Source organism: Penaeus chinensis, chromosome 26 (genome assembly GCF_019202785.1).
Source record: "Penaeus chinensis breed Huanghai No. 1 chromosome 26, ASM1920278v2, whole genome shotgun sequence".
Classification (NCBI taxonomy): domain Eukaryota; kingdom Metazoa; phylum Arthropoda; class Malacostraca; order Decapoda; family Penaeidae; genus Penaeus; species Penaeus chinensis.
Genome location: NC_061844.1, coordinates 13967581 through 13990080, shown reverse-complemented (window position 1 = coordinate 13990080; position 22500 = coordinate 13967581). Strand labels below are relative to the sequence as shown.

The window sequence follows — 22500 nt, the reverse complement described above, 5'->3', positions numbered from 1 at the left end:
GCCTACCGTAACCTACAACACCATGGTTACATGGTGTTGAAAAAGAATTGATTAATTCATGTTTTTCACAAGCGGCAGAATTATACACGCCGCAAGGCGGGAAAGAAAGAATTCTTCCGTCACCTGCCCCCCCCCCCACACACACAGTTCCTCTGGATGGTAGTTCTTCAGAGAGCGATTAAAATCGGGTAAGAGGTCACACTTACCTGATTGCTTGTATGCATATGGTAAAATAAAACCTAATACAAAGCAAATACCTTTTTTCGCGCACGTAAAGACATATTTCTTCTGAAATACCGATAATAAATTATTAATGTGTGAAACAGTAAGACAAGGACACCATGTATAACGACCAATTACTGACAACTTGGCGATTACAGACTGAGAAATTCTAGCCAATGAAAACTTCAGGCAATGACGTCACAGTTTTCTGACCAATCAAAAACAGTTTTTTCGGAAAGCCCTGCCCTCGCCCATGGAAAACCTTTAGTGTGTATCTGTCCGGTGGTCAAGGAAGTGTACGTGTGAAAAAAAAATATAGTAGCCGGCAGAAATGTTTACAAATTGCGAAATACACGTATAACTGGAAATATTGCTACGCCGAGGACGTGTTATTGTAAAACTTAATAACGGAGACGGGACGATATAAGGTTAGTAAAATTTAAGTAACGTTTAACGAGAACCGGCGAAATCTACATAGTTATTGCACGAAGTACATTTCAAGTAATAAGCCAATTAATGTAATAAAAATGCATACTTTTAATAGGATAATAATACATGCATTATTAATACAAATTATTTCCGATTTGGCTATTGCAACCGACCGCAGTGGGTGTCGTGGCCGCGCGCGACGAAATCAGGCTAAAGCTTTCATAATTCCGCGGGACGAGCAATAAGGCTTGGCTGCGCGGCCTGAAGCCTCGCCACGGCCTCCGAAGTATTTTCGGCTCAGGCAAAGGTCAATAAGTTCCATCTTACATTTTAAGACAAGTATAAGTATTGAACGGTTACCATATTTGACGACAATCATCACTAAAGTTTGCAAGGTGTGTTACAAAAATGTGTAAGTTTTTTGTTTGAGAATAAAATTCACGGAGACTGCGTGTGCCGTTGCGGCACGGTCTCCGTGCGCGACACGTAACTGTCAGTAGCGCTTTTTTTTGTTTCTTTGCTTTGCGCGACACGTAACTGTCAGTAGCGCTTTTTTTTGTTTCTTTGCTTTGTATTTATTATCGCAGTCAATCAAAATACCGTTGTTATTTGAGGAACTATTAATGAAGCTTGTGTATGAATTTGAAACGGTCATCTGGAAACTTTCGAAACGCATTTTCATATTGAAAAGTTGATTGTGCCCAAACATGGTTTGATTCATTTGTATTGTCCGTCAATCAGGCAAAAAATAATCCTGGATTTAACCGCCGAATTGTATACCGTAATTGCATAGGTGAAACATGGCCACTGTCCCCGTAGAGTTTCAACAAACCCGATTTTAAGTTAATTTAGTGTTTTTCTTGTTTTTCTGTGTGTAAATCATGCTAATTACCCCCCCTTAATACAGTGCGAAGCCGAATCTTACACATTTGATCAACTTTGCCGTCGGGGAATACAAGTTCCGCTTCTCATCAACGAGTCAAATGCGACGGAAAGCAACAGCATAACAGCGTTAAACTACGAGGGGAGATTACACTCCAAAAAAAGTGGTTTCGAAAGTCGGAGGCTGGATGAAACTTAACATTTACCGGTTAAGTGCTCCCATTATTAACACTTAGTGTGAGCGGTGACATGCAGAAGATATGTTCGTGATTTCCCAATAAGTAAGGCTGCTGCAGATGTGCCTCTATTGCCTCCCACTCTCTTTTTTATGCTCTATAAGATGATAATGTCCATTTCCCATTATCTCCGTGCGTCGCTCTCGGTAACATGAATCAAAAGGGATTAGAAACCAAGCAATTCTGACCATAGAAGGAAACGAAGAAAAGTTCGGGGTTTCGCTATATAAATGTATGTGGTTTTACCCTTGGGGTCCAGGCTAGATAATATATAGATCGTATTTTCCTAAAGCTAGGCGTATATATTACTAAAAAGGGCCAATGGGTAGAGCCCCCTGGCTAGACGCATATAATACCACGGGGGTCCAGGGAATATATAGATCGTAGTGTATAAATCCCACAGGGTTAAGGTTAGGCTGGTTGTTGGTTAGGACGCACTGTAAGATTACCACAGGGGATCTGGATTATGTGAAATCCCGTAAATTTTCACCGAACGATGGGTTTGATTCCCGTAAAGTTTTTCGAAAGTGGGCGCGTCGGCCTGTGGTTTAGTTTAGTTTAGTCCTTTATTTACCACCCTGGCTAACTGCACAGGCGTGGGCAAGCTGTGGTACATTTAATGCATGGTCATAACATTACATAGTGTTACATTTTAATTTTAGCCTATAACATTGCTATGAATACTTTATCAGTTTAAGGAAAGGAACAATTGCACAGTCCTTTATCCACTCATCTGCCACGCCGGCATATAGCTTGGGCGTGGGAAAGCATTAATACATTTTATATTAGGTTATGTGATACTACATTCCAAATTTAGGATACAACATAAGTATATCTTCAGATGATATGAAGTAGTTACATAGTTCTCCGTACCTCATGCTAGGTGGCCTGAAAGGCTGTATCACATGGCACTCTGAGATATAATGTACAAGTGTTCGCTCATGTTCTTCATTACACAGCTTACACTTAGTATCTTCGACATTACAAACTGTACTGACCTGCCAATACAATCTCTATCCAAGCCTGATTCTTGCAGTCACATCACACTGTCTTGTTCCTCTCTGAAGGAAGCTCTAATGATGTAGAAAATCCTAGAAAGAGGTATCCCAAGATCTATGTCCACACTTTGTTTGTCACATGCTGACTTTGCTAGGCGATCAGCATGATCATGCCTAGGGATTCCAACATGCGATGGAATCCACACAAAACGTATATTATGGCCTCGTTCTTTTGCACGATACACGTTTATCCTGATGTCATTTGCAATATTTCCCGCACCTTTGTCTAGTGTGTTCAGAGCCTGGAGAACACTGTGAATCGCAGAAAATGACCCGTGACCCTTGGTTCAATAGACGGGGATGCCCGTAGAGTTTCATTAGTCGATTTTAAGCGTTTTTTTGTGCTTGTTTTACATATTTTTTTTTTTTTTTTCCAGCCTGTTTTACCCCATAATTTCCTTGATCTACATAATGCTCTTCTCTGCTATCGGGACTTATAAAATCACATCAATATTGTCGGCTGGAGAATGCGACGGAGATGATCTTCAGATTCGCTCTCATCACACGGGAACAAATCTGATGATATAAACATTGTCAGGGAAGACACGATTGTCATAGTCGGAAAATTAACCGAAAATGTAGGTTTCGTAAGAATTTGCCGCCCTTACCAGAAACCTTTATTTTAAACTTTTATTTAATGTACTGTAAATCTCTCACACCGCCTCACATGGTTAAATCTTCCTTGGGGGGGGGGGGGGGGGGAATAAGTTACGTCACTTGTCAACAAGTCAGATGTAATGTATTACAACAGCATAATGCTAAACAGCCAAGGAATATTCCAAAAGGTTTTCAGAAATCTGTGCCTAGTTCACCCCCCCCCCCCAAAGAAAGAAAAAAAATATAAATATGCGTATATGTATGTGTGTGTATATATATGTATATATAAATTAAATAAGTTTAATTAGACCTCAAACAATTCGTACAACTGACGGAGGTTAAAGGACATCCTCACCTGCTCGAGGCTTTTCCTTAAATTAATCGGTATTCGATGCCCATTCAGTAATAAAACCTAAAAAGGTTGGAGCAAATCCTTAAATCTCGCCAGCAATTTTCCAAGCAGTTTTCGACTCATAATTTTGCGCGAAATGATCTGTGTAGATGCTCTAAAGCTCTCACCAGATAAGCCTATTCAAGGGGACTATAAAATTGCGGCGTTCTGGGGTTTGTCGTAGAAAGAGATGTCACTATTCATACTATACAAGAATTGTCAGTAAACGTTTACAAAAGAACTCTATCTTTCTAAGAAAGTCCTCGACTCGAGTAAACACACAAACTCCCTCAAAGATCGCTGCATCAACCCTTTCTATCCCGGGGCCAAACCCCAGCCCCGCTACCGAATACTGCATGCCCTTAAACGGTATAGTATTGCAGGGTTTACAGGGTACCATGATGGGTATTTTGTCCAGGCCCCCAGGTTAAGGACTTCCTCTAGAAACTTAAAAAAAGGAAAATTTCCGTCTGACAATAAGGATTACATTAAAAAGTGTGTGGAGTGGTTACCTTGACGAAATTTAAGACGCTTTTCATCAGTGACAAAAGATGCGCAGATCGAAATTAAAGGTGATACACGACTGAGATGAGAGAAGATCGACCCATCATGTTTACGTTTCGAGGATCAAAACGCATTTGTCAAGTAGTCTATGTATTACTAGGCAATTGTGAGAACAATTTTACAATTACCAAAGTCTGTTATTCCTAAATCACCGTTGTGATGCATTTTTTAAAAGTTTTATTGTACTACGTTTACGTGTTTCAGTAATTATTTACGCTATTCTGTATTCTGGGTATGCGAGATTTGACAGGCCATGGGACATCTATTCCTAGATAGCTCCGGTGATAAATGTTTCGTTTTAGGTTTTGCGTCGATTCCGGGTCCTTTTTAAAGCCATATAGTGGATATGCAGACATAATAGATAGTATCTATCACAGCCTGATATTTGAGCCGAAAAAAGGGATCAGAAACCAAGCAATTCAATTCCGTAGAATTTTAAAGATGGCGTGGACGTCTTTCGTTTCATTGGCCGATTTTTAAGCGTTTTTGTGCTGGTTTTATGCATTTTTCTGTTCTTATTTTAGCCTGTTTTACCCTACAATTTCTGATGCCATATATCCTCCCCTGCTATCGGATCACATCAAGTTTTCGGTTGATGAATGCGACGGAATTGATCATGAGATTCGTTCTCATCCCACAAGAATAAACCTAATGTAAGTAATGTCCGGGAAGACTAGATTGTCATAGTCCAAAATTAAACGAAAAAAGTTATCAATAAAACTGGCATTGTTTAAAAGAATGACTACTGTGTTGGGGGTGTCACCAGAAAATAGAAAGGCAGAGTGCGTGCGTGCGTGGCGATGTGGTGCCTGAGTGCTGTAATTTTTCATTTCAGAATTCATGGAATGTTACCTTTGCTGTAAGGATGGAATATGGCATTTGTTTGTTTCCAACACAAGTGCTTATGGGAGGATAATCTGACCTTCAAACAAGAATAACATATGACTGATTAAATTTTATCTAATATTTATTGTAATATTGATCATTAACAATTTGTAGCAACTTGTTAAAGAATACTAATTAGTTGATGCTTGTCATTACAGTTGTATATAGATGCTTTGCCTTTTGTCCTCAGCATGGCTCGCCTCTTAACTGTAATAGTCATAGCGATGGCGGCGTCTAGATGCAGTGCAATCTTCCCATTTAATCTGGAAGCAGTTGACGTGGTGGTGACAAACGTAAAGGACCATCTCGATGATACCATCGACCCCTACTTAGTACCCATCGAACACAACACCTATGGACAGAGCCCTTATGGATATGTTCCCCAGAAGTATGTGAATGAACCTATCTGCCCACTGTACATAAAACCTGTGTGGGAAGAAGCAGTGGTAAGTGTGCTTGTTAGGTTCTGGGTTCGTTGCCAGACATGTTTAAATTTTGAGGCTTTAAAGTGTCTAAGATAAAGGGGTTGTATTATTCAGATCATGTGACCTTTGATTTCGGATCTTTTAGATGAAAATTAAATTTCAGTATCTTAAATTTGATGATTAGCAAGTTATCACAAGTCAAAGAAACGAATTCTTCTTTCTTCCCAATAAACAGGTGCAACAGGTTGTGCACTCTCTGGTGACAGTATGGGAGAAATTACAGAAAACGGAATTTGTCCATGTGACTGAAACCTTGAAATATCCTGTGACAGTGATAAATCGGTCTACTGTTACAATACCAGCGCCGCCCATTTACAAGACCGAAACTATTGTGAGTAATGCTTATGCGTGATTTTCATCTGTGAAACTAGTATTGTCTTCCCGTTGAAACTTGCATTTCTGATCTCGTATGCTGTATCCAAATACTTCATTCCAGCAGTTGCAAAGATTAACCTTTCTGCACCACTCCCATTCCACTTTCCAGATAGTGCCGGAGGAGAAAACGGTAATGTCTGCTAGGATTGACACTGTTACATACACCATAACCCAGACTAACCTTGAGGTAAGTTCAAAGAACTTTATCTGAAATAAAAATTGATACAGTATATTGCAGTTTCAATGACTTTCATGATAAACTAATACTAATAACAACACTTCGCTCAACAGGTTATAACATACACACTAACAAATACAATCACTACAACAACCTTTGAAGCTGAATGGATTACCCTCACCGAGTACGAGACATCCTGGGAAACGGTGAATGTACCTGTGACTAGTATCACCACAGTCTGGACTCAAGAGGTGGGTTTGCATTGTTTTTATCTTTGAGTACCAGTATCTGTTATAGTTGAATGATATGGCTGTGTTAACCCCTAAATGCTGGGCTTTATGCATTTTCCCCTCCCTGTGGCTGGGAGACGCGGCTATGGCTTTTGTTGATATGTTGGCATAGTTGAATTATAAACATGCCCAGCTAAAGGAGGTGGTGGTGCATGAGGAGTTCCTGTACAACTGTCAGCATAGGAGTTTTGGCATAAAGTTCGGTAGCGGGTCGTGGAGGCAGTTTACATGTTTATGGGTAGTAGACATGTGAACAAAATCATGGTTCTCATGAACTGTTGACCACAAGCGCACCATGGCGTTCAATTTACAGATCTTAAAACTCGCCCCTAAATGTATGATTTCAAAGCAGATTTAGCATGAGCGAAATACCCTCTATCTAAATAAGGACCGACAAGTAAACAAACAAGAAATGCCCTCGCTACCCGATGCAACATAACCACCTGAAGAGATAATGGGTCAAGAGAGTAAAAGTAAACCACCCAGCTGGTTTCCGGATATGACATAGGTCAAGGTGTTAGTCCGATAACGGTGTGTTCCAGGTGCGTAATCAAACCATAACTAAAGAGTGTAATATAGTTAATGACCGTAACAGATAATCCCTTATCAAGGTACGGAGAGAGGGACCCCCCTTCCCTTCCAACCACACCACATCCTTCCATCCCTTCCCAATAACCCTCACCACGCCTCAAGTTGCCGAAGAAGGTACAAGTAGCTAATTTCAGGTCGGTAGATGACCATTACCAGAAATCAATAACCGCGATTAAGGCGTTTTAGGTAACCCCCCGAAACCTCTTAACACTTTGATACATTGTTTCAAATTGCATCATGGTTGCTACTAAATACGATATCGAAGTTTGTACCGACATCCAAAGTTTTGGAAAAGTTTTTTTTTTTTTCACATTAAAAAAAAGTCAATAGAAAACTAATAAAGTACTTAATATGCTTGATTTTTTTTTGATTTTTTTTCAAGCAAAACATTGCAGAAGCTTCAAATAAACTGGTAAGAGTACCGGACTGATCTGTAACTTGTATTGTTTTAAACACACCACCCTCCGTTTCGCAAGGCTGTGGAAAGTTTAAATGTTTTTTGACTGAATCTTTTTTTGACTGAATCTGAGAAATCTTTTTTTCAAATGACTTGGACACCTTGGAAATTCTTGCCATGTGGTTCCAGCGACCGTCATGATCGACTTCAAATCTTACCCATATAGAGTGAACATGTACTTGATTTACTGCTAAAAAGGCACAGAAACGTTATTTCCCAGAAGTCCTTTTCTGGGAAATGTATCTGAAAAATATCGTGCTCTGATTGGCTGGCCTGATTGTATCAAACTGTATGAAGTTGAGGGCATACAGTTTGATACGAAATCAGTGTTTCAACAGGTTTCAATAATGTACTCGTAAAGGGCAAACGTGCATCAGAGGGTTAATGTTATCGAGAGCGACGGAAAAAGGATAGAGGGAAAAGAACACTGCCAACTTTTACCGTAAAAAGACGAAAATATCCGCTGCATATCACTGCTCAGACTAATTCTACAACACCCTCACACAGTCAGAGTTCTTAATGTTATTTCTCTAATTTGGCCCCACAATCCCTTGCCCGTTGTTGACGTGGGGGGGGGGGGGGGGGGGCTGAGGAGGAGGAGACTGGGACCCAATGCTGGGGAACTCCCCAACCTTGGGACTCGGCCCTCGACTCAACTAATTTTGCATGGTCTTTTCCCCTCCTACTTTTTCGTTTCTGTCCCTTCTACTATCCACTTCCTAAGGTGTGAGAGCCGTGCTGAAAGGATGAAAGGCTGATTTTGTGCCAGTCCTGAACAGCCTGAGGGGAGCCATGGGCACGGTATTCCCCTGCTTTAGATGTCGGTCAAAGTCAAAACACTATTCCATTAAATTACAATGGTTATTCTTTACATAAATGTATATATTTACATTTAAGTATTTAACAGGTGTTCTTTTAATTTTGTTTTAAAATCACAGAAGCTGTTAATGTCTCTTATATTATCTGGTAGCATGTTCCATAACTTGGGTCCACGTATTTCTATTTGTCATGCCCCTGTATAGGTATTCGATCTCTTGACAAAAAGGGAATTTACTTGGCGTGTCCGGACACCTGATGTGTTCCCTACGGTTTGCAAGGGCATTAACCATTTCGGATAACTCCCATGAATGAGTTTATAAATAAATACACGTGTCATAGCTGCATTTAGAGTGAACTTTTAACCATTTAAAGTTTTTGATATGCGGGGTGATGTGATCAAGTTTACTGATATTACCTAGTGCTACTCTGGCAGTAAAATTTTGTAATTGTTGCACTTTTTGCATCTGGGTTTTGTTAGTCGAACCCCAAATGTTTGAACAGTAGTTAAATGCTTAGAGCTAGAGTTTGTACAACCAAGATTCTAGTTTCAGTAGTGATCTGATTTCTTATGTGATAAAGATATACCAGGATACCCACTACTTCCCTGTGTATTTTGTCAACGTGTGGATCAAATGTCATGAATCTGTCTAATTTTACTCCTAGATTATTCACTGAAGTACTCGGTTTGATAGAGCAGCCTTCAAATTCCATGATTGTCACTGGGAATTTTAGCAATGTTCTACCGACTACCTATGAATATACATTGAGTTTTATGTGGGTTTAGTTTAAGGCCATTAGTGTCAAAATATAATTTTGCTTGTGTTAAGAGTATCTTGCACGTTTCTTATTTATGTATTTAAGTTGTTTACTGAATCACTATGAAGAAACTGTGAATCAACGGCGTACTGCACTAGAAGGCAGTTATGGGCTATTGTTGATAAATCATTTGTGAAAATTTTAAATAATCGCACCTAAAATAGATCCTTGCAGAACACCAAAACGTACTTCTTGTTTTGATGACATACTATTATTGATTCTTACCGATTGGGCCCTTGTATATAAATAACTTTTAAACCAAAAGGTATCAATTTTATGATTTACTAATTTGTTAAGGAGAATTTCATGGTTAACACTATCAAAAGCCTTAGAAAGGTCGCATAGTGTGAGTAAATTTACCTGATGTTTGTCAGTGTTATAAATTTCATCAGTGATTTGCAGTAAAGCTGTCTCAGTTGATAACCTATTTCTAAAACCATGTTGTGTTTTAGATAATAAGTTCTTGGCCTCTAGGAAACTCGTCAGTTGATTTGCTACAATTTTTTCAAGAATTTTGGATAATATAGGGAGTATAGTAATAGGGCAATAATTGACATCGTCTATATCCCCCGACTTGAAAATTGGTGTTACTATACCATGTTTCCAAAGCGATGGAAAGAAACCAGTGAAAGGTTTTAATAATGACTGTTAATTAATGTAGAGTTATATTGATATTGTTTGCACGTCCACTGGTTGTGGTCCGAAAAAAATAGTTGTAATCCTTGTCCGATCTGTATTTAGTTGTAATGTAGAAGCAATTGTTTTCTCGCAAGTTAGTTTACCAATTTTTGAAAAAAGTCATTAAAATGGTCTGTTCTTTGTATGGGACTTGTGCAATCTCTAGTGAGGTGATTGTTGTGAGGCACTAGTGTTCTAACAATTTTCCATGTTTTATCAGAGTTCTTATATTCTGTGAATTTATTTCTGAAGTAATTTCTTTTTGCACATTGAATTAGCAATTTTACATTTTTCTTTTTTGCTTTGTAATCTATATGAAAGGCAGCCTCATTTGTGTTACTTTTAAGAGTTTGGTGAGCATTATTTCTATCGCTAATGGCTCTCTTGATATCATTTATCCATGGAGCAGGGGGACGTCTGACGGTTCGTGTTACGTAGGGAGCCAGCGTATCAATACTGCTTTTAATAACGTCCGTTAGGATAGTTACTTGGTTGTTTACATTATGTCAATTAAATATCTGATAATCATTTCTTTAGACAAGATGAGCTCGCAGAAAGATTGAGGATCGTAGTGTTTGAAATCGCGAAAAAAAATTATTACTGGGTGTCTCTTGGTTTTCTTTATATTTAACGTTATCGTGATGAGTTCATGGTCAGCAACATGGAACGGGATGACATCGAAGTGGAGGATGAGGTCTGATCTGTTAGTTATTATTGAATCTAATAGAGAAGAGGTGTTTTCTGTAATTCGTGTAGGATTATCTATTATTTGTTCTAATTTATTTTTCTTTATCATCTTAGGTAACTTAGCGTTAGATTCTGTTAAATCATTTAGGTCACCTAGGATGAAAAACGGTTTCTTTTTTAAAGACATTTCTCTGAAAACCTTTTCAATGTATTCAAAAGAGTCCGAGGTAGCATAGGGGTGCCTATAGACAGCGCCAATAATAAAGGAAGGTAGCATGTTGCTTTGTACAGTAACCCAGACCTCTTCTACGGCAATATTGTTAACTGCTGTAGTAGATATCCTGTTTGACTTCAGGGTATCCCGTACATATATACATACTCCTCCTCCTCGCCCTGCATCACATCTATAAACATTAAAATTTGGAATATTTATGAAATTACTAACCATTTCCTGGTGGAGCCATGTTTCACTTGTGCATATGTCTGATTCTCTCCTCAACTAGCATTTTAATTTCTTCAAAATGTCCGAGGAGAGACTGCGCATTTATATGTTCTATTTTTATGGCACTATGCGATCTAGTCACTGGTAACGCTGAAGGCGTTGCCTTATCAAACATTCTGATCGCGCTTGTACTTATTTTTATTTAGGAACACTTTAACATTGTCGGGAAATGATCAGTCTATAACTAGCTCGGGCTTTGTCCTTTCCCCTTACTGACACCGCAAAGCTGGTGTAGTAGGCATGTGTCATCACTGTCTTGTGGGCTTTTACACTAGAAATGTTTTGAAACTTTTCTGATAAGTGTTCAATGTCCTCTTCGTTAGTGTCTGGGTGACAACTGGTGATGTAAAGGTAGACTGTGTCTGGACGATCTGCTCCCTTTAGCGGCTTTGGTGTTCTCGGTCTTGTTTGTCTTTTCTTCTCTGGTTTCTCGATATGACTTTTTTGTAACCGTCTTCAACATCATCTTGTGTGGACCGTTCTGCATAGTTGTTAATGATGACTAGTGGCACTGCTGGAGGTGGGGGGGCAGTGGGTAGGGCGGTAGCCCCTTGCGCCTGCTGCTGGGCTGTTTCCTCCAAGTGGCGGTTGGGGTCGAGTTGTTCGGTTGGCTTGTTATTCCTGTTCTGTTTTTTTTTTTTTTTTTTTTTTTTTTTTTTTTTCTAAAGCTCCGTTTAGGTGTTACTTGTGTAGAAGCTTCAGCCTTGGTCTTCTTTGGCATGTTGGTTTTGGGTCTGACGGCAGGAGTGAACTTGGGGGAGGCGGGGGAATCTGTATGGGCCGGGGTCTGCTGGCTAGGAGCGCCGGGCGAGGGGCACGTGGATGGCTCGGCATAGTTGAAGGCCGGCGAGTCGGCAAGGGCGCGAGTCAGCTGGCTGGCCGCGGGCAGGGAGAAAGGGGAGGGTTCTGGGAGAGCACTGCCGATCGTGGGTATGGGCGTGGGAGGTGTGGAGGAGGGGTTTGGAAGGTATGGAGTAGGGGTTTGGGGTGGAGGTAGGGGACGTTGTGACTGGAGGAGGAGATGCGACAGGGAAGGTTTCGTACGTGGTCTGATCACGGGCGGGGGATGGGGGTAGGGGGGTTCTTGTGTGACCGATGTGCCCTCTGCTTGCTTTTGCCCAATGATTTTTATTTATGGACAATTGCTGTTCGGAGAACATTCCGATAAACAAGCCGATTTTGTTCTCGATCAGATTTTGATCAGTGAAGGAGGGCCCATTACAGGTCTGTGTTTCTTGGTCTGTACTTTTTTGGAAAAAAATTACAAAAGTAGAAATAACTGATTTCTTAGGTGCACGATAATGTTTATCATCCACTTGGTGTCCCGTGTCGTGTTCCTGGGTTTTCTAGAGTCGGACAAACTGATTACAATGTTATGGGCTTGTTCGATTTCAGCCGGCCTGTAATATTTTTTATTTGATCACAGATGACCGTCCTTGGCCATGACTGTTAATAGCAACGAAACACAGAATTGTTTAGCAATATTGTTACACTGCCGAATTGATAGATTGCTTTATCAAATTGATTTACACTGTTTGCAGTTGTATCATTGCTGTTACTGTGAAGGGGCCCCTCACCCTGGGCCTGGGGACGGCCTTGACCCTGGCTGCCATCTTTGTGGGCGGGGGGCCCATATCCTAGGGCTGAGGTCCCGGTACCCTGGGAGGGGAGCACATTACCCTGGGCCAAGGGTCCCCTTTCTCCCTGGGGATAAGAGCTCGTGCAAGCTGCCCGAGGAAGCACCAGGGACGCCCCCTGATTAGCCCCCTCAAACCCGAGGGGAGGGGTCAGATTACCCTATAACACTGTAGGAGCATGAGAACGCATGATTTGCCGAGTTGCGGGGCTGCGGCTGAGAGGAGGCAAAAGCACGTCTGATCACCACAGCGGCTAGACTCAGAGAGGGCTAGATGTCTAGCCCTTACCCCTCAAGGGCCCCCCCCCCAATCCCTTACCCGTTGTTGTCGCGGGGGGGGCTTAGGAGGCGGAGACTGAGACCCAATGATGGGGAACTCCCCAACCTTGGGACTCAGCCCTCGACTCCACTAATTTTGCATGGTCTTTTTTCCACTCATACTTTTCGTTTGTCCCTTCACCAATCCCTTCTACTATCCACTTCCTAAGGTGTGAGAGCCGTGCTGAAAGGTAAAAGGCTGACTTTGTGCCAGTCCTAAACGGCCTCGGGGAGCCATGGGCACGGTATTCCCCTACCTTACCCCTCAAGGGGACCCTGAGGGGTGGACTTTTTTTTCTCCCAAACATACCCCAGGCTTACCATGGCCAATAATGAAGATGTTATTCCACTTTTAGGGGCAATGAGGCTTGCCCCTTCATTAAATAGCCCCAATCCCGATTCCCTGACCCAAGGCTCCGAACACTACAACAACTACCCCCTCCTCAATGCCTACTAGTACAGTATACCACCAGGAGCCCGGTCATCACTCTTATGTTGATGATTTAACCATCTATGCCTCTGCCAGATCCATACCAAATCTCTACCAATTTCTTCAGTCTGCAATATCACTAGTAACTTCGTGGGCCACAAACCATAGCTTCCGCATGCTACCTCCAAATCTTTCTCCATCCTTTTCTCTCGCACACGTGTAGGTCCTCAACCTCCACTCTTCTTATATGCCACTCCACTCCAACACCGTTCTTCTGGCAAATTCCTAGACATTATTTTTTACTCCAAACTGTCCTGGCAAGACCATATCCTTTACAGTAAAGAAAAAGCCCACTGCCGTCTCCGAATCTTACAAACCCTATCCCATATATCCTGGGGCTCAGATCGCAAAACTCTCCTTCATCTTCATGTTACCTTGATCCTCTCCACTCTCAATCATGGATGCCATATCTACTCCTCTGCCTTAACTTCTCTCCTTGCCCATTTTGATTCAATCCATCACTGTGGTCCTCGCTTAGCCCTAGGTGTCTTCCATTCCTCTCCAGTTGAGAGCCTGTAGACTGAATCAGGCATACCATCTCTCTCGACGACTTCTCTCTCCAATGCTATGCTCAGATCCACTAACCTTCCCTCAATAAACTATCCCACGATCCCTTCTTTCTACCTTTGCTGCTTCTCCACGATTACCTACTCCTTTCTCCACTCGCATGGATACCCTCCTCCCATTCTCCTTTTCCCCATCTCCGACCTCCCCGGATTTCTGTCCATTCTGTCCCTCCATGGCTTATACCTTACCCCCAAATTTGCTCCTCGATATTCCCTGACCCACCAAAATCAAATATTCCTCCTGCTGTCCTTCTTACCCATTTCCTTGACCATGTCTCCATTCAATCCTCCAGTATTCATGTTTACTTTGATGGCTCTAAATCCACCTCCAGTGTTGGTTTTGTAGTAACCTTCCCAACTTGTACTTTCAAATACCCCCTCCCTCCTGAATCCAGTGTCCTTACTACAGAACTCTATGCACTCCTTTTTGCCTTTAAACACATACTCCCCTCTTCCTCTTTCACAATTTTTACTGACTCCTGTAACTCACTAACTCTCAAAAGTCAATACACTCAACCAACCCCCTTGTTTGTAAGATCCAAAACTGGTTGTTTTATCAGTCCACACGCCATAAAACAATCAATATGACTGGGTGCCACGCCATATTGGAATCCCCGGCAATGAGCAGGAGAATACTCTAGCCGGCTACGCCCCTATGTCCACATCATATCAAATATCATATCATATATGCTGTAAGGATGAAAGGCTGACTTTGTCAGTCCTGAACGGCCTGAGGGAACCATGGGCACGATATTCCCCTGCCATACCTGGCCCTTACCCCTCAAGGGGACCCTGAGGGGTGGACTATTTTTCTCCCCAACATACTCCAGGCTTATCATGGCCAATAATGAAGACGTAACCCCACTCTTAGGGGCAATGAGGCATGCCCCTTTATCAAATAGCCCCAATCCCGGCTCTCCTTTGACCACGGCTCTGAACACCGCAACAACTACCCCCTCATCAATGCATACTAGTACAGTATCAACCCTAATCAACAACCAACCCCCAGGAGAAGTTTCTACTCTCCCAACATGCTCAACTTCAACACCTTTATTCCCACAATCTTCATCAACCACCTCATCTCCCCTTATTACTACCTTACAACCTTATTGCCCACCTCCCCATAACACTACCCCCCTCAACACTACTCCCTCCTCCACACGTCCCCGCACTTCTTCTACCCCCACCTCTACAAGAATCCTAAATACTCTATTTAGCCCAGCCAAATGGGACCAATTTTTCGTGATCGCTCCCACAGCTCCCTACTCTAAAAACCCCCTCCTCTTCCAGCAATGCCTCGAAAAACAAGTAGGCAAAGTCTCTTTCCGTAGCCGACCCGACCACTCCCGTCTCGGCACAGTAACAACTGAAAACCAAGCTATAGCATTAACAAAACTAACTGATCTATGTGGTAATCCCATCCCTACAGAACCTCATCCAACCCTCAATACTTGCACCGGAACTGTCTCTATCTCCCCAACAGATTGCCCAATCTATGACAAAGAATGGTCAGATTGTTGAGAGGACTTATTCGCCTGTATCACAGACTATGATGCAACATATATACAATGCTACTCCATTCCTCCCAGAGGAAATCGTAAGAAATCCATTAACATTGCCAAAATTACTTTCCGTAGACATGACTTTCCCTTTAATGTTTACATAGGTGGGGAATCCCTACCTGTCCTTCTCGTCAGTGTCAAAATTGTTGGCGTTTAGGACACCCAGCCAAACACTGTCATTCCACAGCTAGATGCCCGCTATGTGCCCAACCTGGCCATACTCGATCAAACTGCTCTGCACAATCACGCACATGTGCAAACTGTGGCGGCCCCCATAATGTATTTTATAGAGGCTGCCCCACCTACAAATTTGAGTGAGGTAGCAACTCTCAGATTCAGACTTGGACTCACTCTACGTGAAGCCAGACAAGAGGCTCGTCGACGAGGTTTTTCTCTTACCCCCTACTCTAGTAATGTTGCTCACTCTGCCACTCCCCCTACCCCCGTAGCTCCTACACCTTCTCCTAAACATAACCCCCCTACATCTAACTTTCCCTTTTCTACCTCCTACCTTCCCCAGTCAAATTCTTTTGCCATCCTAAATCCAGACACTCCAATCTCTACTACAGCCCCAACACCTTCCCCTCTCCCTCCCCACACTACCCGCAGCAAACAGAATAAACGTTCCACCCCCTCTTCCCCTACCACACAATCACCTCCACCTTCCTTTGCCCCTATTTATCAGACACCAGACTTATCTTCCCCCCCTCACAAGAAAACCTTTATCTCACAAAACACCCCAACCAACTCCAATACAGAAACTCTTGAAGATATCCAGAACTACATAATCGAGTCCCAAACTAATACTCGGTCACCTTTAAATTCTACAACTGCCGATATCCATCCTTCTCCTACTCATATTCTCCCTACACCCAATCCTCCTACCCCATCCCAACAAAACCCATTCCCCCCGACTCCAGCCCCACCTATATTAACCCTCCCACAATCACTTCTATCCCTTCCACTCCCTCCTGGATACACACGTGAATCCCTCATGTCACAAGTACCCTCTTCCCCAGACCCTCTACCTCCCGACACCCTTCCTGATACAACACCACCTCCCAAACCTCATTCTTTATCCCACCCTCTAGCACCTACCCCTTCAAATTCTCCAACACGCACTGCAATCTTTGCCAGTAAATCAACGAAAGTATAACTATCCTTCATTGATACATTCGCGGTTTCCGAATGTTCCTCTTTCAGTCCCACATATTCTATTGTCATGCCCACGTCCTCCCTACATAGACATCCCAACTTATCAGACATCCTTACAGAATCTCTCACTTTCTGCTTTGACAACCTGTTTTCCTTCCTCAAACGCATATACATCCTTCACTTGATCTAACCCCTATACATTACCTTACCCAACCTTAACCCATTTACTCGTCAATTCCTTTGCCCAACTTTGACAAATAATCACTAACTCAACCACCCTTCATTACCATTTACTATAGTGCTACATGACCTTAGATGTTTAGCACATTTATTTTGCTTTTAACCATTAACCATTAAACATAGTCTCCTCCCCGTCTGTCCTCACCCTCGCCCACAGGTGATATAACAAGGCAAGGTGACTTTTCTTTATTGCTTCTTACCAGGTCCCTCGGGATAGGTAATCGTGAAATTAGTGAATGCCTCTGCAGAGGGGTTGGGGTAAAGAGTGCGGTCGTATGTTTGAAGACTATCGACATATTCCTTTCTGTGCAAGTACTCTTAACTACCTTTGTGAGTGTTAAAGCCCATTCTAAGACCCTTCTCCTGTCGTCGGATTCTCCTGAGATTGAGATCAGTATAACGAGATTTTCTGCTTGGAGTGAGTAGAATCTTGGTGTAGGCAAAAAGGATCTTTCTGGCTGGCCTATGGATCTCCCAACTAGTTAGAGAACACATGTTTCCCCAGATGTCATGAGAATCTTCTCTTTACAGGTAGAGGTTGTGACACAGCCTGTGTATGTGACAACGAATCTGTGGGTCGAGGCGCCTCAGCTTAGCCTTATCACTTCCACACACTATGTACCACACTACCACACCCAGACCACCACCGTCACCAACAAAGTCTATGAGACCATCTGTACTAAACCAGGATATTATTGATATACTGTATAGTTACTGCTTTGTAAATATTGTATATGGCATCGATTTTATTTCACTGATTTTTAAAGATAATAAAAATATTTTTAACTTTTACTTTGTAAAATATAAAACCTAGTCTTTGGGGACCCAATAATCCTTCTATTCAACACATTTAAAGACTTACCATTCCAATATTCATGCGCATGTAATGTCTAAGAAACGGTATTTACACAGCTGATGTAAATAGTATAAGAACAGGAGATATGGGTCCTACAATAGTGTGTGGAAAGAAGCATATGGTGTCAGACAGACAACCAAGATTTCTCTCTCTCTCTCTCTCTCTCTCTCTCTCTCTCTCTCTCTCTCTCTCTCTCTCTCTCTCTCTCTCTCTCTCTCTCTCTCTCTCTCTCTCCTTTTAAGAAGAAAGAGGGAGAGAGAGAGAGAGAGAAAAAAAGGCCCTCGCGAGAGAGAGAGAGAGAGGCCCTCACGAGAGAGAGAGAGAGAGGCCCTCACGAGAGAGAGAGAGAGAGGCCCTCACGAGAGAGAGAGAGAGGCCCTCACGAGAGAGAGAGAGAGGCCCTCACGAGAGAGAGAGAGAGGCCCTCGAGAGAGAGAGAGAGAGAGAGAGAGAGGCCCTCGAGAGAGAGAGAGAGAGAGAGAGAGGCCCTCGAGAGAGAGAGAGAGAGAGAGAGAGAGGCCCTCGAGAGAGAGAGAGAGAGAGAGAGAGAGAGGCCCTCGAGAGAGAGAGAGAGAGAGAGAGAGAGAGAGAGAGAGAGAGAGAGAGAGGCCCTCGAGAGAGAGAGAGAGAGAGAGAGAGAGAGAGGCCCTCGAGAGAGAGAGAGAGAGAGAGAGGCCCTCGAGAGAGAGAGAGAGAGAGAGAGAGAGAGAGAGAGAGAGAGAGAGAGAGAGAGGCCCTCGAGAGAGAGAGAGAGAGAGAGAGAGGCCCTCGAGAGAGAGAGAGAGAGAGAGAGAGAGAGAGGCCCTCGAGAGAGAGAGAGAGAGAGAGAGAGAGAGAGAGAGAAGAGAGAGAGAGAGAGAGAGAGAGAGGCCCTCGAGAGAGAGAGAGAGAGAGAGAGGCCCTCGAGAGAGAGAGAGAGAGAGAGAGAGAGAGAGAGAGAGAGAGAGAGAGGCCCTCGAGAGAGAGAGAGAGAGAGAGAGAGAGAGAGAGAGAGGCCCTCGAGAGAGAGAGAGAGAGAGAGAGAGGCCCTCGAGAGAGAGAGAGAGAGAGAGAGGCCCTCGAGAGAGAGAGAGAGAGAGAGAGAGAGGCCCTCACGAGAGAGAGAGAGAGAGAGAGAGAGAGGCCCTCACGAGAGAGAGAGAGAGAGAGGCCCTCACGAGAGAGAGAGAGAGAGAGAGGCCCTCACGAGAGAGAGAGAGAGAGGCCCTCACGAGAGAGAGAGAGAGAGAGGCCCTCACGAGAGAGAGAGAGAGAGAGGCCCTCGAGAGAGAGAGAGAGAGAGAGAGAGGCCCTCGAGAGAGAGAGAGAGAGAGAGAGAGAGAGGCCCTCGAGAGAGAGAGAGAGAGAGAGAGAGAGGCCCTCGAGAGAGAGAGAGAGAGAGAGAGAGAGGCCCTCGAGAGAGAGAGAGAGAGAGAGAGAGAGAGAGACCCTCGAGAGAGAGAGAGAGAGAGAGAGAGGGGCCCTCGAGAGAGAGAGAGAGAGAGAGAGGCCCTCGAGAGAGAGAGAGAGAGAGAGAGGCCCTCGAGAAGAAGAGAGAGAGAGAGCCCTCGAGAGAGAGAGAGAGAGAGAGAGAGGCCCTCACGAGAGAGAGAGAGAGAGAGAGAGGCTAGAGAGAGAGTGGATGAGAGAGAGGACGAGAGAGAGAGAGAGAGAGAGAGAGAGAGAAGAGAGGATGAGAGGCCCTCAGAGAGAGAGAGAGAGAGAGAGGCATAGAGAGAGAGATGCCCACGAGAGAGAGAGAGGCTAGAGAGAGTGAGAGAGAGAGAGAGGGCCCTCGAGAGAGAGGAGAGAGAGAGAGAGGAAGGCTAGAGAGAGAGAGAGAGAGAGAGAGAGAGAGAGGCCCTCGAGAGAGAGAGAGAGAGAGAGAGAGAAGAGCCCTCGAGAGAGAGAGAGAGAGAGAGAGAGAGGAGGCCCTACGAAGAGCGAGTGAGAGAGAGAGAGAGAAGGAGAGAGAGAGGGGCCCTCACGAGATGAGAGAGAGCGAGAGAGAGAGGAGAGGGCCCTCACGAGAGAGAGAGAGCCCACGATAGAGAGGCCCTCAGAGAGAGAGAGAGAGAGAGGCCCTACGAGAGAGAGAGAGAGAGAGAGGCCCTGAGAGAGAGAGAGAGAGAGAGGCCCTCGAGAGAGAGAGAGAAGAGGCCTCGAGAGAGAGAGAGAGAGAGAGTAGAGAGAGGCCCTCGAGAGAGAGGTGAGAGAGAGAGAGAGAGGAGAGAGAGGCCCTCGAGAGAGAGAGAGAGAGAGAGAGGTGAGAGAGAGAGAGAGAGAGGGAGAGAGGAGAAGAGAAGAGGCCCTCACGAGAGAGAGAGAGAGAGAGAGAGAGGCCCTCACGAGAGAGAGAGAGAGAGAGAGAGAGGCCCTCAGAAGAGAGAGAGAGGAGAGAGAAGAGAGGCCCTCACGAGAGAGAGAAGAGGCAGAGAGAGAGAGAGAGAGGGCCCTCACGAAGAGAGAGAAGAGAAGAGGCCCAGAGAGAGGAGAGAGAGAGGAAGAGAGAGAGAAGAGGCCCTACGAGAGAGAAGAGAGAGAGAGAGAGAGGCCCTCACGAGAGAGAGAGAGAGAGAGAGAGAGAGAGAGAGAGAGAGAGAGAGGCCCTCACGAGAGAGAGAGAGAGAGAGAGAGAGAGAGAGAGAGAGAGAGAGAGAGAGAGAGAGAGAGAGAGAGAGAGAGAGAGAGAGAGAGAGAGAGAGGCCCTCACGAGAGAGAGAGAGAGAGAGAGGAGGCCCTCACGAGAGAGAGAGAGAGAGAGAGAGAGGCCCTCACGAGAGAGAGAGAGAGAGAGAGAGAGAGGCCCTCACGAGAGAGAGAGAGAGAGAGAGAGAGAGAGAGGCCCTCACGAGAGAGAGAGAGAGAGAGAGAGAGAGAGGCCCTCACGAGAGAGGAGAGAGAGAGAGAGAGAGAGAGAGAGAGAGAGAGAGAGAGAGAGAGAGAGGCCCTCACGAGAGAGAGAGAGAGAGAGAGAGAGAGAGAGGCCCTCACGAGAGAGAGAGAGAGAGAGAGAGAGAGAGGCCCTCACGAGAGAGAGAGAGAGAGAGAGAGAGAGAGAGAGGCCCTCACGAGAGAGAAAAGAGAGAGGAGAGTAGAGAGAGAGAGAGAAGAGAAGAGGCCCTCCGAGAGAGAGAGAGAGAGAGAGAGAGAGGCCCTCACGGAGAGAGAGAGAGAGAGGAGAGAGAGAGAGAGGAGAGGCCCTCACGAGAGAGAGAGAGAGAGAGAGAGAGAGAGAGAGAGGGGAAGAGAGAGAGAGAGAGAGAGAGAGGAGAGGCCCTCACGAGAGAGAGAGAGAGAGAGAGAGAGAGAGAGAGAGAGAGACGAGAGAGAGAGAGAGAGAGAGAGAGAGAGAGGCCCTCACAGAGAGAAGAGAGAGAGAGAGAAAAGGCCCACAAGAGAGAGAGAGAAGAGAGAGGCCCAGAGAGAGAGAGAGAGGAGAGAGAGAGAGAGAGAGAGAGGCCCTCCACGAGAGAGAGAGAGAGAGGAGAGAAGAGGCCCCACGAGAGAGGAAGAGAGAGAGAGGAGGCCCTCACGAGAGAGAGAGAGAGAGAGGGAGGAGAGGAAGGCCCTCACGAGAAGAGAGAGAGAGAGAGAAGGCCCTCACGAGAGAGAGAGAGAGAGAAGGGCCCTCACGAGAGAGAGAGAGAGAGAGCCCTCACGAGAGAGAGAGAAAGGCCCTCACGAGAGAGAGAGAGAGAGAGAAGGCCCAGAGAGAAGAGAGAAGAAGGCCCTCACGAGAGAGAGAGAGAGAGAAAGGCCCTCACGAGAGAGAGAGAGAAGAGAGAGAGAGGAGGGGCCCTCACCAAAGAGAGAGAGAGAGAGAGAGAGAGGCCCACGAGAGAGAGAGAGAGAGAGGGGCTACGAGAGAGAGAGAGAAGAGAGGAGAGCCCTCACGAGAGAAGAGGAGAAGAGAGAGGAGGAGAGAGGCCCTCCCTACGAGAGAGAGAGAGAGAGGGGCCTCAAGAGAAGAGAGAGAGAGAGAGAAGAGAGAGGAGGCCCTCACGAGAGAGGAGAGAAGGCCCGTCACGAGGAGAATGAGGAGGAGAGAGAGAGAGAGGCCCTCAACGAGAGAGAGAGAGAGAAAAAGGAGAGCCCCACGAGAGAGAGAGAGCCCTCACGAAGAGAGAGAGAGAGAGAAAGGCCCTCACGAGAGAGAGAGAGAGAGAGAAGAGAGAGAGAGAGAGAGAAAGGCCCTCACGAGAGAGAGAGAGAGAGAGAGAGAGAAGAAGAGAGAGGCCCAAAGGAGAGAGAGAGAGAGAGGAGAGAGAGAGAGAGAAGAGAGAGGCCCCCGAAGAGAGAGAAGAGAGAGAGAGAGGCCTCAACACAGAGAGAGAAGAGAGAGAGAACCCAAAGAGAGAGAGAGAGAGAGAAGGGGGAGGCCCTCACGAGAGAAGAGAGAGAGGGAGACCCTCACGAGAAGAAGAGAGGCCCTCACGAGAGAGAGAGAGAGGAGAAGGAGAGAGAGAGAGGGGCCCACCGAGAGAAAAGAGAGAAGAGAGAGAGAGAGGGAGAGAGAGAGAGAGAGAGTAGGAGAAAAAGAAGAGAGAGGCCCT

At 44.8% G+C, this 22500-nt stretch overlaps 1 protein-coding gene across 1 annotated transcript in view; it reads left to right on the top strand.

The window, feature by feature from the left end:
- Positions 1-17901, top strand: part of LOC125039190 — a 19531-nt gene extending 1630 nt beyond the window's left edge. The window contains exons 2-6 of the mRNA XM_047632971.1: positions 5455-5710; positions 5925-6080; positions 6234-6311; positions 6416-6553; positions 17641-17901. Of these exons, the coding sequence (XP_047488927.1) occupies positions 5456-5710; positions 5925-6080; positions 6234-6311; positions 6416-6553; positions 17641-17808 (795 nt within the window). The 5' untranslated portion in view covers position 5455 and the 3' untranslated portion in view covers positions 17809-17901. The remainder of the gene's footprint in view (positions 1-5454; positions 5711-5924; positions 6081-6233; positions 6312-6415; positions 6554-17640) is intronic.
- The last annotated feature ends 4599 nt before the right edge of the window (positions 17902-22500 follow it).